Here is an 18,358-nt window from a genome sequence, read left to right on the forward strand (position 1 = left end):
ATTGTATTGCAGACATTCTTCATTTGGCTCACATTTGTCATATTCGCTACCCATAAAATATTTGCTTGGGTTTATATGTCATAGTTTAAGTAACTATCTCACTTTTGTTAGTCATTTTTAATTTTTCACTGTTGTAATGTGCTTCAGTGAATGTCCTGGCAGATTGCTATTTTTTCTTTTGGATTATTTTTTTTAGGAAGAATTTCCAGGGATGAGAATTATTTGGTCAAATGATAAAATTTGCGTGTTTTTATGTGCACTTACATTAATGTAATTTATGTTAACTTTTAAGAAGTATTGGAATAGCATTAATTACCTTCCCAGTTTCATTGTGAATTCAGAAGTATACTGTTGTATACAGATTTTGAGGAAGCATTTCACAGCTATACTCTATTCCTTAAAAATTATTTTCTTCCAGTGTAATTTTTTGTGGTTTTCAATGACTGATGGAACTAATATTTTGATTTATTCCAGAACACATGTGATGCAGAAAAGTCTTATGAAGTGTTACTGAGTTTTATAATAACTGAACTATCTAAAGGAAAGTTATACCTTGAAGAAGGAACTCAGGAGTGTGCAATGGTATGGTCTCTCTAAAACTAAATTTAGAGTTGTTTAGTTAAAATTTTAGATTTTGTTGCCACCATGAATATAAATTTTAATTTACATATCTCTTCTATAGCTATCATAGAATAAATTAAGATTTTCTTTTTTAACTTCAGGCTAGCCCTAATGCTTGGTCTCCTGAATCCATGGAAAAATACTTACAGGACTTCTGCTTACCTTTCCTCAGAATCTCCAGCCTTCTTCAGCACCACCTTTTTGGGGAGGATTTACCTAGCTGCCAGGTATAATTTGGAGTAGAGAGTAGGAAGACTTATTTTTGTCTTATATGCTGATATATGGTATAGTACTTAAATCTGTATACAGTGCTGCCTTACAAGCTATGTTAGTCTATCGCAAAGTAATATTTAGAATATTTATTATTTTATTTATTAAAATTTACCCATTTTTATTATAATATTGCTAATATTTGATGAAGTTTTAATAAGATCAATAATAGTAAATGCCTAAAACTTGATCAGGACCATAGTATTCATATGGGTATATTTATTACTATTTTTATTGATATACTTATTACTGTTTTTATTAATATATTTATCATTAACCATTATCTGCTTTTAATATCCTTTTAAAGTTATATTGATGAGAAAGCTAGTTGTTTGAAGATATGATGGCACTTATGTAATTTCAGAATAGCAGAATATTTGATTTCTAGCCAATTATATTAAAACTCAGATGAATGAGTTATCACTGGTTTAATCTATTTCAATAAATTATAAGGTAAATGTGATTAGGCAAGAGAGTAAGAAAACCAGAAGGTAAGTAAACCAAACTATACTTATGGAGTTATGATCCTGACATCTGCAATTTGTTTCCAGAGAGTTTGATGTGGGAATTAAGACATTTCTCATATTTATGGTCTTTGAAGCCTAAAGTAGACCAGAATTAACCAGTTGATTGTTTCTTCTTTCATAAGTAATTGAATTTTACATCAAATAGTTCAGATTACTTGGTTTTTATCAATTCAGGATAAACTATTCATGTTTTATTCCAAAACATTTTATTTAGTGTTATATTAAACAATTTTAAAATCATCCATTAGATTTTTTTCTCTCACAATTATTTATTCAAAAATTTTAACCTAAAAAAAAAAAAGTGTTTCATTTTGGCATATGAGAATCCCGTAGCATGGCTTACCAAACAAAATCTGCAGCTTCCTTTACCAACTTTGCTCTCTTCATATTTCAGAGCCACAGGCCATGGTTCTTTGTGTTCCCATTACCTCATAGCTTATTTTGTCAAAGGGCAAAAGTTCTTGACTTGGGCACTGAAAATTGGTCTTCAGTGTGGGTATGTAGTGATGCCTATAAGTTTAAAAAACTTAAACATCCACTTACTGTGCAACCCAACAGTTTTACTTCTAGGTATCTACCAAATAGAAATGAAAATGTGTACACATAAAGGTTCATAAATGAATATTTTTAACATCCTAATCTGTAATAGCAAAATCTAGAAACAATCCAGAAATTAACAAGTGAATGCATGAACAGAATGTGCTATATCTGCACAGGGGAATTCTACTCAGCAATAATAAGGAGTGAATTACTGATACACACATTAACATGATTGACTCTCAAATCATACAAACTGAAAGAGGCAAGGCACAAAGGAATACATACTATATGAATCCATCTTTTTTGAATTGTTTTTTTAAAATCCTTAACTATAGTGACAACACATCAGTGGTTAGTTGGGGCCAGAAATAGGGGCTAGAATTGATTGCATAGGGGAACAAGAGAATTTTGGTGGGGAGGAATTGAATTATTCTACTATTTTATTGTCAGTGAAATCATTTTATAACGCGCCTCCTTTATATAGCTGTGTACTCCCAGTTCAAGACGTTTTAAAAATCAACATCTTTTTTAAGTCTGCTTGTCATTTTGCATTCATTTTTATTTCCTCTTTGTACCATATTTCAGAATTTTATACTTAATTTCATAATTAGTTCAGATTTTCAGAGATGTTTATTAAATATCTATATTGTATCAAGTCCTGGGAGCAGAGGCCTTATTCTAGTTGACTACTCCTGCAGTCTATAGGAAATGCTAATTTATTTTTAAAGTATCTATTATAAATAGAAAATAAAAATGTAAGGGAAAAGTGTTTACAAGGTGTGGCAGGATCACTTTTATCTGAATGGAGCTGGATAACCTAAGGTCTCATTAAGTGGTATCAGGGAGGGCTTCCCTGGTGAGCTGGAATTTGAAGGATGATAGGAATTGATCCATGCGCATTTTTAGTGCTGCCTCTTGTGAACTCTGTTTTTACTATTTTTCCACCCACACTGATAACCCTATGTCTTTTTAACCAGTAGTCACTTTTCCTTTGCCCCCATTTGTTTTCATAATAGTGTAGCTAAGTTCTGTACACTTTGTTCATCAGATATGACAATACTATTTAAAAAAATAAGTGTACGAAAGAAATTAATGCAGTGGCACTTAGGAGTTAAATTTCAAAGAGAAATATTCTAATGATATAACTGCTGGAAACCTTTTCCTACTTTCTTTAGTTCCTTTCTCCTTACTCCCTTCACTTTTCTTTGAAAGAGTTTTCTTATGGTCCAAAAGTAATTGATGAGGATGAAACGGAATATATCTATAATGGGAAATGAAATGTCTTGAGAATTTTCCATTTCATCTCTAAAAGGAAGAAGAAGAATTTTCAGTTCTTTCCAGCTGCTTGGGACTTCTGCCAACGTTTTATCAAACAGAACATCCATTCATCAGTGCCTCCTGTCTGGATTGGCCGGTTCCAGCATTTGATATTGTTTCTCAGTGGTGTTTTGAGATAAATTCATTTACTGAAAGAAATTCAGAACAAGGAAAGGTATGTAAAAAAGAGTAGCACTCACTTTCTATAGTGATAATATGCTAACAGGTAAGAGAATAATGAAGAGTTTAAAATTTCAGGTTATCGGTTCTTTGCAGTATTTGTTAAACTAATTATATTAAAATGATTTGCTTACAGTTATTTATGTTTATTAGTGTAAAAACTGAACTGTTTGAGTTAACTAAGTTAAAGTATAGTATGTTTTAGGCCAGCAGGTTTTTGTTGAATACTTTAATCACAGCACTACGCTTGAAAGATAAAAAGAATTTTAAAATAGACAGAAACCGAATAGGCAATCTTTGGATGCTAGGATTGAGCACTGAGTACTACTGGCAGATAGCATATTGTAAACCTATATATTATCCTTACATTTGTTTTCATAGCTACCTTGTCCATGAACTTACTGATAAACACAAAGCTACCTGCTAAGTTACTGCATTGATTTAGATGAATTGTGGCTGTACGAATTGCGTGTCACCTATACAATTTCTTTTTTTTTTTATAAATTTTTTTTTTAAAGATTTATTTATTTATTTATTTATTTATTTATTTATGCAAGCACTGGGTACAGTCAGAAGCACGGGAGGGCGAGAGAATTCACCAGAGCCAGAGCAGGGGGGCGGGGAGCAGTGGGCTGCAGGAGAGGTCTGCGCGCCATGTGGGACCATCCTCCAGTGGCCAGGGAGCAGCCAGGGCGCGAACCGGCACTGCAGAGGCTGCGGGCAGCTTGGCAACCCAGCGCTCAACCGCTGCGCCACCGGGGAGGCCCTATACAATTTCTTAAGATAATAGATTCATACTATATTTTGTCCATTTTAAGCATTAATGGAATAGCAGCTAGAAAAAAAATTCATACTATTACCAGTATTTTTATACTAACACAAAACTGAAAAAAGTAGGGAATTTAACTAGGTTTTGTTTTCATTTTTACAGCAAAAAAAAATTGTGAAAAGAGCTGTAGCCCCAGCACTTATGGATAGAATGGATCTTAGCAGAATGTCGTGTTAGAAGATTTTACATCTTCTAGGAAAGAGATTCTAGATTATAAAGCATTAAAATAGAAATCATTAGTTGTAACTATAACCTTCCTTAGAGGGGAAAAAAAAACAATAAATTGTTCATTATCTGAGAAAGGTCAAAACTTTGTTTTTACAAATAGGTAACTTTAAAATTTTGTATTCAATATATTTAAAACAAAGTACATCTAGATATAATTTCATGAATACTTTAGTTATATTTATATTTTTCTTTTAAAGTATTAACAGGTTTAAATATAGGGTGCTGAATAAGGTGAATAAATAATAGGGTGCTGAATCTCAAAAAAGTGGTATCATGTAATTGGAAACTACATTAAAATAGAGAATAGTAATTGTTAAATTATTGTTTAATAGTCATTTGTAAAAATGGAGATGAGAAGAGTGTGAAGAAGATAAGCCACATTCTTGAGGACAGCTTTTTCCTTTCTTTAAAAAAGGGGCCTTTTCCTCCCCGGTGGCGCAGCGGTTGAGCGCTGGGTTGCGAACCTGCCTGCAGCCTCTGCGGCTCCGGTTCGATCCCCGGCTGCTCCCCAGCCACGGGAGGAGGGTCCCACACTGCGCGCAGACCTCTCCTGCGGCCCGCTGCTCCCCTCAGCAGTGTACTTCGGTCCTTCTGCCTGCTCTGCTCCCCGCTCTGGCTCTGGTGAATTCTCTCACCCTCCTGTGCTTCTGACTGTACCCAGTGCATGTATAAACAAAACAAACAAATAAATAAATAAAAAATAAGCATGCCTCTATAAAATAATAAATAAATAAATAAGGGGCCTTTTGAAAAATATGAGTTTTGTGCTAGTGACTTAAATGCATAGGACTAATGAGTATTTTTGTGTAATGTTTTAGGCCTTGCTTATCCAAGAGTCAAGATGGAAATTACCACATCTTCTACAGTTGCCTGAGAACTATAACACCATTTTTCAATACTACCACAGAAAAACCTGTAGTGTCTGTACCAAGGTCCCTAAAGATCCTGCTGTTTGCCTTGTTTGTGGTACTTTTGTGTGCCTGAAAGGACTTTGCTGCAAGCAACAAAGTTACTGTGAATGTGTATTGGTAAGCAGTAGTAAATAGTATAAAGTTTATGAAAACTCAATTCTTTTTTTTTTTTTTTTTTTCTGTGGGACCCTCGCCTGCAGCCGGGGAACGAACCGGCGCTGCAGAGGCTGCGGGCAGCCTCGCAGCCCAGCACTCAACCGCTGCGTCACCAAGGGAGGCCCGAAAACTCAATTCTTATATCATACGGAAATGTGTATACATATGATCAAACCAGTTCTTAAAATTTAACTACTCTGAATTAAATACACAATACATACAGGGAATTTGTTCTTGTTTTTGTTTGTTTGTTTATATTTTTAAACAAGTAGAAGTGTTAAAAAAAAAAAACAACACACAGCCAAATGCTTTATGTAAGTGAGAAAAACCTTTCTTAATTCCCATTCCAATTCCTCTCCCTGGCCACGTCAATCATATACACAGTTGTAGATGCTGGCCTCTGGATGAGGTTTAGGTTGACTCTTAATTGCTTTCCTAGATAATCCTTACCTTTATTCCTCCTAACATATTATTAATAAAGTGTTATGAATGAGAATATAAGTTTAACTTAGATGAAATCTTATTAAATTAAAAGAAATTTAGAAGATATTTTATTGAGACTTTCTTGATTTTTTTTTAAATAAAAATCCATTTGATTGTGAAATTCATTGATATATTTTTTATTTTTTAGCATTCTCAGAACTGTGGTGCTGGAACGGGGATCTTTCTTTTGATCAATGCATCAGTGATTATCATCATTCGAGGCCACCGCTTCTGCCTCTGGGGTTCTGTGTATTTGGATGCTCATGGAGAGGAAGACCGGGATCTCAGGTTTGATGTGCACGCATATATCTGGTGTTTCATTGACACTTCATCAGTAAAAGATTCTGTGCCATTCTGGCTTTGTAAAGATAATTATTACTTTTCATATTAAGAAATTCTGGCAGTCATTAATTTAGGGCTATAGTTTAGTTTTTGAAGTATTTCATTAACATGCTAAGGAAATTTCAAAACAAGTTACTATGTGGGATTAGCATAAGATTATATTGTAAAATGTGTGTGTGTATTTGAAATCTTCATTGTACTGTACTACTTTTTTTTTTTTTAAGATTTATTTATGTATACAAGAACTGGGCACAGGCCAGAGGTGTGGGGGATGAGAGGATTCACCAGAGAAAGAGTGGGGAACAGAACAGGCAGACTGACTGAAATACACTGTTGAGGGGAGCACTAGGCGAGTCAGGAGAAGGTCTGCTGCACCATGTGGGTAGCTCCATGGCTGGGTATCGAATTTGTGCTGCAGTGGCTGCAGATAGCTTCATAGGTTGCTTCTTAACCACTTGCGCCACCAGGGAGGCCCCTATTCTGTATTACTTCTAACATTTTTTCTCCCTTTTATTCTAGGCGTGGCAAGCCTCTCTACATTTGTAAGGAGAGATACAAAGTTCTTGAACAGCAGTGGATTTCTCATACTTTTGATCACATCAATAAAAGATGGGGACCACATTACAATGGGCTGTGACTCACCACCTCAGCATTGCATTATATCATCAACTTCACTAAGAATTTATCAACAATAAGCTTTAACTTAATTTGGAGGATTAACGCTTTTGCTGAGGAAAAAAAAAAGAAAATATACATTATAAAGCCTTTCCAAAATTAGGTGCTTGGTAATCACATTAATGGTATAATAATTTTTTTTTTTTAAATATCTGCAGAATATAAGTAACAAGTTAAATCATTCTTTGGTGGTCTTTTTTTTTTTTTTTAAGTCCACAATTAATAAGAAGCACAACTTGTTGACAAAGTCATTTAAAAATGGTTCTCCCAGCAAGGCATATCTGCTATTCATTGATACTTAGAATGGGTGTGATTTATTTAAAATTTTACTGCTTCTTTATATCTGTGTATTTTAATTTGCATCTTCTAAACATAATGCATCTTTCCCTTGCCATTCTTGTGTTGATTTGAAATTTTTGCTGTATGTAATTAGAAAAAATTGTAAAACATGATTTATGTGAAATATTGTATAGTAAAAGTTGGTCTAATAGTAGAACTTAAAATTTTTTCTTATTGTGAGGAATCTGTTAAAAGTTTAAGGCTTTGCTGAAAACTTAATTCATTCTCAGGAATTTCATAAATATTCTCCCCAGGTAAATAATTGAAATAGTTGTAAAATAAGTAGATAGCTGCTGTTAATATAATACAGTACATTTTGCGGGATATATGTATGGTTGGGGGAGTCCTTAAAAGTCAAAATTTGCCATTTCAGTTGGATGAATTAGAGGTAATAAATAGATTTTACTATGAAGTCAAGTTTTGAGAGCATACACATGGCAGATTTTGATTCTGTGCATGTCCACCTTTCATCACCAACCAAGTTTTTATTTAAATGATTGGCTTGAAAATGCTCAAACTTCCCTACAAGTGAAACATAATTTTGGAACTTTCCTATCAACTCAACAGGTTCATCTGTATTATAGTTGTGCAGTGTAATCACTGTTATTTTTGGTTGGTTTCTTTAAAGAAAAAAAAAAACGCACAGTGATGACCTTCATGAATGGGCAATGCATCTGTGTTCTTTGAAGTTGCTGTGAAAGCAATTTATATTTGTATGGGTTTTTAATCAGTAAAAATGGGAATGATTGAGCTAAAACCTACTCTGTAAGTAGAAAAGGAAGATTACAGAAAAGCATGTTATTACTACCAAGATTTTTCTTCCAAATGATTCATAATTTGATGATTATTTCATATATAGTGTTATCAAGCAATTCTTGGTACTTTGGACTTCCATGACTTGTTATATAAAATTACATTTTTACATGTAAAAATTAAAAACATCTAATGATGAAGTATAAAAATCACTTCTAAAAAATATTGAATGACACATTACAGAATATAAAAAGTGGACATTAAATGATGGCCTTGCATTGAAATAGAACAGAACAGTACATATCTGAATATGTTCAAAACGTCAAAAATTACCTATAGCACTACAATAAAATACATGGAAATAGCTTGCTATTTTTATATACATTTCCAAAATACTAAGATAACTTTCTGAAAAACTAGAATGATTCTGTTTAACTAAATAGCTGTCCTTTCCAACACATTGCTACTTTTTTACATACTGTATCATAAGTTCAGCCTGTCATATTTTTTGCATTGGTCATATGAATACCAGGCCATTTGTAAGTGTGGTTGAAGAGCAAAATGCTAATTTACATCTCTAGTACATACTGTTACAGGATTCATGAACTTGAATAATTCTACAGTTTGAAACTGATGCTATATATACATGGTATAATGTATTCAGACTTTGATTACTACATATTTAAAATGGAATGTTTTATGATTGTGCTTATGGATGTGAAGTGAAAATATTAGCCTTAACATTAAAATTTGGGTATTGATAGTGTTTATTTTGATATTGGTGAATTAGTCACCAGTAAATTTTAAAAAAGCACTTGGTTGAAAATTGTACTTGAATACATACATGCATGCTGCTAAACTAGAACTTTAATTTTTTCCCCATAACTTTTATAAGTCCCATTTATAAACCCACTTTTAAAAATAACAGGTCCAAGTTAGAGTGATGTGTGTATATTATTAAAAAATGTACTGGTGTGATATCTTGTATGAATGATCATTTAAATACAGTACATTACTGTAGATGCTAAGTCAATCTTTATAATTAAGCAGAAATGACAAAATTAGAAATAATCAACATTGTAAGATATGTTAATAAAAACCTACCGTCATTTGGTTTGTGAAAGGTCCTTAAAATATTTAATGCTTACATTTTTTTAAAAATGATAATGGCACTAATATATGTAAGTGCTATAGCTGAAAATAACAAAGCATAACAAATAGTTACTTTAAGGTGAAGTTAAGTATAAGGGGTTTGCTTTTCCTTTTACCTTTAATTTGCAGAGTTGTTTCCATTTGTTCTATCATTGTCTCTTAGTCCATGCAAAACCCTTATGTGTGTGTACTTTCTACGGAGGGGAAAGAAAGAAATGAGTGTGTAGATCTGAGGAACGCTGCTATGGTCCTTGTAGAAGTCTAAGAATTCCAAACTAGATTTTAGAAATTTAAAGTGCTTTATGATAATGCTTATAGGGGTCTGTCTTTGAATTGACGACCCTTGCCTGACCCATCCACCCTATAGTTCACCAGCCAGTTATCAGTTAGGAATCCATTTGTGTTCATGAGCCTTTCCCCCCCTTTTATGTAATTGTTTTATGGCTATTGATTTCTGTGATTTAGAAAAGGTGCTAACTAAAAGCACGGAAAGCTTAGAGGTAACAACAGTATGTGGAGTATCTCCAGGAATCTGTACTGTATCATCTCCAGGATTGTAACTGCTAACTCTTATGTTCCTATCGTTGCTTGTATTTGAGATCATGTTGAAGAACAGCAACAGAAAGCAAATAAACAAAACAACAACATCATGGTTTTAACCATTAGAATCAGATCACCAAGACAAGATACATTCACTGGTGTTATGCCTGACACTTGAATGTTAATGGAAATAGAAGACTTGTGGCTCTCTTAGTCCCATTCACAGAACACAGCTCTTTAACTTTATATACAACACTGCTTAGTAGTCAGGGAAGAGCTGGAGTGGGCAGAAGGACAGTAACATGATCACTTTTCTAGTTACGGTACTTCAAACTCCCTTGATAATGAGGCACTTCAAGCATGAAAGAGCTATATATTATCTACCATTTAATTTACAGAAAGCAAGTAACAGTGGAATGACTGTGACTACAACTGATGTGACACAATGAGAAACATAATGGGCCCCTTATGTAGAGTAGCTTCTGTGTGAATTAAACTAATGTAAGAAGTGGCAACACGAGATTGGTGTGACATGGCCCAAGATCAGGTCAGAAGAAATAGGGTCTAGAGCATAATAAAGGCTTCAGCTTGAGGGAAAGAAAAAGGACCCAAAGAAAAGAAAGTCTACATTAAAGGAAATTCATATCTGATTCCCTCTTGACAGGGGAGCAGGATCATCTTTTGAGACTAAACAGGCCTAACATCTGGGAGCTTGAGGTAAGTGGTGAAATTTTAGAAGTTTTAGGCTGGAAATAGTCTGGAAATGAGAAGCACCACAAAAGTCATAGTGAAATCCTAGTAGGCTTCGAAGCCATAACATTTTAATAGAGTCAATTAGAAAGATTTTATGTTTTGATGAACCCGTTGAGATCAACAGTCTAGGACTTGAATGATAGAAATTAGACTGCTAAATTAATTCATGATTGGGGCTAGAGAGGTGGGTGGCATATAAAGTTGTAAGTGAATTGGGTTGCTGGTTGAAATGAGTGTGGGGTCCATGCTGCGTAAGTAGAGGGATCTAGGATTGGAAATGAATGAGAGTTTTTAATTTTTTCTTTTGAAATTATGAAAAAAAAATGCTTTAGTGTTGGCACTTGAATTCACTTATTCAGTAAATATTTATTGTGCCTACCCTGTGCACTAAATGCTGTGTTAAATGAAAAATATAATGGAAACTAGTCAGTCCCTACTTTCCATAGCTTTTTCTATGTGATTAATGCTACAGAGGGTGTGTGTGTGTTTGGGGCGGGGGGGCGTAGTATGGGAGAACATGTGGAAGAAACTATAGACAGGACCTCTGAACCAGTCTTGAGGAGTATAAGGAGACTTCCAGGGCTATAGAGATGTCTAAGATGGTCCCTCAATACTGTGTAGGAGATACTTGGATGAAAGAAATATTGTGTAAATAGTGAATCAGGCATATAAAAGGTATACCATTTGCAAAGATCCAGAGTTGAAAGAGGACTTATATTTTACAGACTTGAAATCATTCTGACTCTGGCATAGGTGCTTATGAGACATAAGTAAAGTCTAAAGTGCAGTATTCTGTTAACCTTCTATAGATTTTAGATTTTGTTCAGAAAACAGTGGGAAGCCCTTTTAGGGTTTTAGAGAGTAGTGATATGATCAGATTTGCATCTTAAAGAATCAGCCTGGCTGCAATGTGGAGAAAAATCCAGAGTAGAAAGCCTTGCTGGCTATCTAGAGTCCAGAGACTTGACAGAATTCAGTAAGGTGAGAGAAAGTAAGCAAAAATCTGTTAAGTGCCTACCAGACAATAAGCTAACTGCTAGAGATACCATATTGAATGAGACAGAAAAACTTACTGTCTGCTTACAGTGGAGTGGAAAACACTCTGTCACTAAAAGTGAATGACTGTTACCAGCAAGTTATGCGGATGGCTGTGGGAACTATGGATTCATTTAGTGTAAGGAATTCATGGAAGGTTTATATAGACACAGTGATATTTAAGCTGAGATCTGCAAACAAGACGGTATAAGTGAGCTAAGTGAAGGGGACTAACGGGAGGGCATTCTAAAGGCCTGAAATAAGCATGGGCAAGGTGCAGTCAAACTGAAAAGTAGTGCAATAGGGTTGAAGCATTAAAAGCAGAAGAGGAGTCATCACAAATTGTAATTGAAGATGTGGGAATATCATCGAAGGAGAAAAGGGCCTGTGATAATACCCTACAGAGCATCTTCATTTAGACAACAGACAGAAGATAATGGAGACTAGGGACAGGATTGATTAATAACGGAAGAAAGAAAAAAAAGTGAAATTTTAGAAGGAAGGCTATTTAGAGAAAAAGTTATAAATACCAACTGCTGCTGGAGAGGTTAAGATAAAGTAATAGAATGAGAAGCCAGAGTTTAACTTCTGGAGGTGAGAAAGTAGAAAATTGACCCTAAAGTGAGGGAATAGAACATAATTCTCTACCTAGCATGGCCAGGGTTTATGTCTGTTTTTGAGGACAGCTACCCATGTTTGCATTAAAGCCTACTTCCAATGAGTTTTTGCTTTTACTCAGTGCTCTCAGGTGGCCAGTAAACGTAAAGAAATAGGGGGAGTTTAAGTGTTTAGCTTTTGAGCCCTACACTAGAGGAATACAAGGAGAAAAAGGGATTGTTAGAAGCTTTTAGAAAGTAATCCAGTATCTGTCATGGTTTGGTAATGCAGACAATATTTCACATGATTGTTAGATGAAAATACTTCATGTCTTCTAGTAATGGCAGATCAAGTTGTTCAGACTGTATTGGTTATCTATTGCTCTGTAACTAATTACCTAAATAATATTCATTACAGTTTGTGAATCAGGGATCCAGAAGTACCTTAGCTGGGTGGTTCCAAGTCAGTCTCTTACACGATCTCAGGCAGGTAAGGTGTTAGCTAGGGCAGCAGTCCTCTGAGGCTAGAACAGGTCTGGAAGATCTGCTTCTGAACGTCCTCATGTGACGTCGGTTACTTGCTGTGTGGGTCTCTCCGATGGGCTGCTAAATAACACAGCAGCTCACTTTTCCCCAGAAGGGGTGATCCAAGAAAGGAGGGAGAGACAGAGAGAGGAGGGGAAGGAAGAGGGAGAGCACTAGCGAGCAAGAACACAAAACTGCATGCCCAAGATGAAAAACCCAGTGTCTTATAATCTAATCTTGGAAGTGGCATGTGATCACTTCTGCCACACACAACAACCCTGGTACATTGTGGAAGGGATTTACACAAAAGTGTAAATAAGGGGCCCATTTACTGAAGAAAATTTTAAAAGCTAAATGAATGGGCAAGAATTGAAGAAGAAACTATTTGCATAATCTCAAAGTATGTCTCCCAAAGATACTAACCACAAAGGGAAAGATAGTATATAGTAGAGAAACCTGGCAGATAGCACTTTAACCGTGATTAAAGTTAATATTGCCAGTAATAAAGCGTATTAACTTTTTGAATCCCTGAATGTTATTTACTGAGAAATATATATAATTTTTTTATAGACTGCAGCAAGTGCATAATTTCATTTCTATCGTGGAAATGTCAGATAAAGCCACTGAAGCACATTCTACAAATTAACTTACTTATATTCTCCAAAAGTGTGATGGTGAAAGATGAGAAAAAACTAAAAAATGATTACAGACTGGAAGGCCTAAGAAGAAACTAAATTCAATGTGGAATTCGGGACAAGATCTTGACACAAAAAATTGGCAAAAGTGAGAAAACTGGTGAAATTCAAAAGCTCTATAGTTTAGTTAATAGTATTAAATTGATGTTAATTTGTGATTTTGGCAATTTTACTATTGTTAATGTGAGTTGTTAGCAATAGGAGAAACACTGAAAACTATATATAGGAACATACCACTATTGGCTCAACTTCTGTAAATGTAAAATTGTTCAAAATGAGAAGTTGAAAAATAAAAGACATGGTTTAAGAAAACTTTGATCAAGTAAAAGAACTGAGCTCACATTGAAAGAGCCCGAAGAGTACCAGGAAAATTGACCCTCAGCAATCAACTCCAATGCATATCCTAGAAACACCATTAGACAATAAAAAGAAAGGTACTCAGGACTTACAAGGAAAAAAAAGATCAAATAGGGCCTCCCCGGTGGCGCAGCGGTTGAGCTCTGGGTTGCGAAGCTCCCCGCAGCCTCTGTGGCACCGGTTCGATCCCCAGCTGCTCCCCGGCCACCGGAGGAGGGTCCCACATGGCGTGCAGACCTCTCCTGCCACCCCTGCTCCCCTCAGCAGTGTACTTCGGTCCTTCTGCCTGCTCTGCTCCCCGCTCTGGCTCTGGTGAATTCTCTCACCCTCCCGCGCTTCTGACTGTACCCAGTGCATGTGTAAACAAAACAAACAAACAAATAAATAAACAAATAAATTAAAAAAAAAAAAAGAGAGCAGATCTTTAAAAAAAAAAAAAAAGATCAAATAATGAGGATATAGAAGCAATTACCAGTGAGAATTTCCCATAAGTGATGAAAAACATTGAACCATACAATTTCAAAAGTTTAATAAATCCCAAGTAGGATATAGAAACCCATATGTAGATAACATAGTGAAACTTAGAAAAGAAAAAAAAATTCTTTAAAGCTGTTCAGTGGAAAGAATGAAGTATTCTCAGTTTTATGATCTCTCATTAGTAACACTGAAAACAAGAAAACAGTAGAAAAGTATCTTTAAACATGATGCTAAGTGAAAGAATTCAGAGAGGCTGCACAAAAAGGCCAGCATATCCAGAAGAGGCAAATTTTTAGACAGAAACGTCAGTCTTTGCCAAGATCCTGGAGAGGGAGATATAAGGAGTGACTGCTAATAGATACAGGGAGATGAAAATGTTCTGGAATTAGATGGTGGTGGTAGTAGTTGTATAAATTTGTAAAGATATATAAAGCCACTGGATAGTACACATAAAAAAAATGAACATTATGGTATATGAATTACATCTCAAAATTCAAGTGATAATCATGTACTCTTAATTTATTAATACATATTATAATTTCTCTAGCTTACATTTAGACAAATCCTTCCAAGGAATATGGTGGGGTTAAAAAAAAACACTTTAGAGGCAGGTAGATCTGGGTTTAAATTCAGCCCCACCAATTACTAGCTGTGTGATCCTGGGAAAATCTCTTAATGTCATTGAAATATATTTCCTCATCTGTATAATAAAGATAATATTTCACTTTAAAGTTCTGGACACAGGTGTAATATGTACTTATAAAGAGCAACTAGATCCTCTGATATACTGAACCCAAGCCAAAAAAATCAGTATGTGAAAAAGAATGATTTAATAGACTGCTGACAGTCTCTATAATAAGCTTATAAGATATCTAGTTCTCGTTGTAAATACATGACATTTGCATAATGAAAAAAAAGATAGTCTGAACTTGGAAGACCTAGAGATTATTCAAAAGTAAAATGAAGTCATTGACTTGGATTATAGTTCCTCTAGGATCAGAGCCTGCTACTTATCTCTGGTACCTTTTTCTTCACCATATATATGGGGATATTCAATATATGTCCATTAAATGAAAACAAATATGCCTTGGAATGAAATTTCAAGGATTTTTTTTTTAATTTCAAATAGAATAGAGGGGTGGTAAAACTTCCAAACAGTATGGGACTAGAGACTGGAATAATAAAAACTGAGATAAGAGTGAAAAAAAATGTAGCCAATAGAAACAAATTATGTAAGAAGATAATTTAAATCAATATTTATAGTAATTCTATTAAATGCAAATGGCCTGAATTCCTTGTTAAGACGAAGGTGGTCAGACTAGATTAAGCAGAAAATGAACAAATGTGTTTGCAAGAGATACATCTAAAACAAGTGTGGTTATATTTTGAAAAAGTTCTAAGGAGACACACTGAAGTATCGATGGGAATAATGATAAAATGTATGAGTTTTTCTTTAAAATAATCTAGGGTGAGTGTGGGAAATGATGGTAATACAGACTAAATGTTGGCCATGTTCTATTAATTATTGAAGCTAGAGGATATGTCCGTGGGAGTTTTTCTACCTCAGTTTTCACACATACTTGAAAATTTCCACATCAAATTATGACCTAGTTGGATTTATCTCTCAAATAATAGAAGAATTGTTTAAAAAAGGTCAGTCAATATAATTTGCCACATTAACATACGAAAGAGAAAAATGTTAGTCTCATTCAATGGGGGAAAAAGCATGTGACAAAAATGTATCATGTATTTTTAGTTAAATTGTTAATAAAGAAGATAATTTCCTTAATGATCAAGGTTGATTATCCGAAGTAATGCTAATGCAAAAATCATTTAAGGGGCCTCCCCGGTGGCGCAGCATTTGAGCGCTGGGTTGCGAAGCTGCCCGCGGCCTCTGCGGCGCCGGTTCTATCCCCGGCTGCTCCCCGGCCACCGGAGGAGGGTCCCACATGGCGCGCAGACCTCTCCTGCCGCCTGCGGCTCCCCTCAGCAGTGTACTTCGGTCCTTCTGCCTGCTCTGCTCCCCGCTCTGGCTCTGGTGAATTCTCTCACCCTCCTGTGCTTCTGATTGTACCCAGTGCTTGTATAAACAAACAAACAAACAAACAAACAAACAAACAAACAAACAAACAAATAAATAATACATGCCTCTTTAAAAAAAAAATCATTTAAGGGTAAACCATTGAATGCTTTCCCTTTGAGACTGGGAACAAGACAAGATGTTCTGGATAACTATTTTGTTGAACATTGTGCTAGATGTACTAATCATTATAGTAATTCCATTAAATGCAGATGGCCTGAATTCCTTGTTAAGGCGAAGGTGGTCAGACAAAATTAAATAGAAAATGAACATATGTTGTTCAATAAGTAAGCAAAAGACAGAAAAAGCATAATGGTTGGAAAGGAAGAAATAAAAACTGTATTCAACAATGGTTTGATTGTGGACATGAAAGATTCAAAAGAATCTACAGATATAGTATACCAGTTAGAGTTTGGATAGGTTACTGGAGATAAATTCAATATGTAAAAAATCAATTATTTCTATTTATCAAAAAATTAAATAGAAAATGAACTTGCCATATCCACATTAAATACCTATGGGCTAATCTAACAAAACATTTGAAAGAATTCTTTGTGGAGCAATAAGTTTAATGAGAAGCAAAGATACCAATAGGAAGAATCTTATTAAACAGATTTACTTGTTATAAATTAATAGAATCATTTTTTGAAAAGATGTTCTTTTTTCCCTTAATCTGATTAAGGTTGGCTACCCCCCAAAACTCACCAATGCAATCAAAATTCAAAGATATGCTGATCCTATATTTTAAATGGAAATGCAGAAGTCCAAGTTATGCCAAGACATTTTTAGAGAAGAACAGGTAGGGAGACTCATCTATTTTCAAGAACTATTGTGATTCAATAGCAACTAAGGAATGTGCAGTTGGTGTAAAAACAGATAAATAGACCAAAGGAATGGAATACAGGACCTAGAAATGGATCCTGGCATATATGAGCACTTGATTTATGATAAGACTAGGCCTGCATGGGAGAGGGGAGAGAATGGGCTTTCCAAGAAATGATACTGCTATCCATATTGGATCCAATCTCATCACACAACATCTATTCCAGGTAGGTTATAACCCTAAATGTGAAAAGCAAAACAGTAAATATTGGGAGGTTAGTAGTACTTTTTGCTGTCCATAAAAATATTTCTAGATCACTTTCAGGTTCATGTTAGGATTATAATTCCTTGCCCCTTTTTAATGTTAGTTATAGCCATGCAACTTGCTTCAGCCCATACTTGAAGTGAATGTGTGCTTTGTTGTGGAATCTTTAAAATGCAGCGAATGATACCCTATTTTTTTCCCACTATCACAGCAACTGATGATACTCTTAGCCTGGGTCTCAGTTTGAGTGCAAGTCCATCCTGTGCTGTATAAACCAAATAAACACAAGCAAAAATAAACTTGGTTTTTCAATTTGATGGATTCTTGTAGTTTCTTGTTATTGCAACATAGCCTAGATTATCCATGCTCATTGAGAATTTGCTATAAGAAATGGGTTGTTTTATAACAGAAAAGTGAATTATGTGTCAGTGGTTTAAGAGTTGATGGTAAACAATAAGAGAACTGATACTGAAGGATGAAAGAGGATGATCCAAATTACCCAGGCAAAATAGTTGTTAAACTGTTGTCTGTAATAATTTATAAGAGGAATAACACCCCTAATGAATTTATAGTTACAGACAACAGGATTGGAAAATAGAGTGTGTTGCCTGCTGTCTGCTGTATTACACAAGGAAGAGATGAGCACAGAAAAGAACTGGCAGTTTTATAACTGGAATAAAGAACAAAGTCCAAAAAGTTGGGGAATTGAAGAAATTAAACTGCTGTTAACCACAACCACTAAGATAGACTGAAACATTTGTGTAACAAAGAGTAAATTTGTGTGGCAAAGGTTAAATGAGATTAAAATCTCTGAAAAGCCTCTGTGAAAGTACTTGCCTCAGAGTAAAAATCAAATTAAAGGGGTTGCCCTCAGCACAGTCTTTTAATTG

General features: G+C 34.9%; 1 protein-coding gene across 1 annotated transcript in view; it reads left to right on the forward strand.

The window, feature by feature from the left end:
• UBR3 (ubiquitin protein ligase E3 component n-recognin 3) overlaps positions 1-7,041 on the forward strand; it is a gene marked incomplete at both ends in the record, with an annotated part of 155,569 nt that extends 148,528 nt beyond the window's left edge. Inside the window, 6 exon segments of the mRNA XM_084249572.1 lie at positions 475-582; positions 723-848; positions 3,271-3,450; positions 5,331-5,540; positions 6,211-6,350; positions 6,924-7,041. Coding sequence (XP_084105698.1) covers positions 475-582; positions 723-848; positions 3,271-3,450; positions 5,331-5,540; positions 6,211-6,350; positions 6,924-7,041 — 882 coding nt within the window.
• Positions 7,042-18,358: the final 11,317 nt, after the last annotated feature.

Source organism: Talpa europaea, assembly GCF_964194135.1.
Source record: "Talpa europaea genome assembly, chromosome: 1".
NCBI classification, from domain to species: domain Eukaryota; kingdom Metazoa; phylum Chordata; class Mammalia; order Eulipotyphla; family Talpidae; genus Talpa; species Talpa europaea.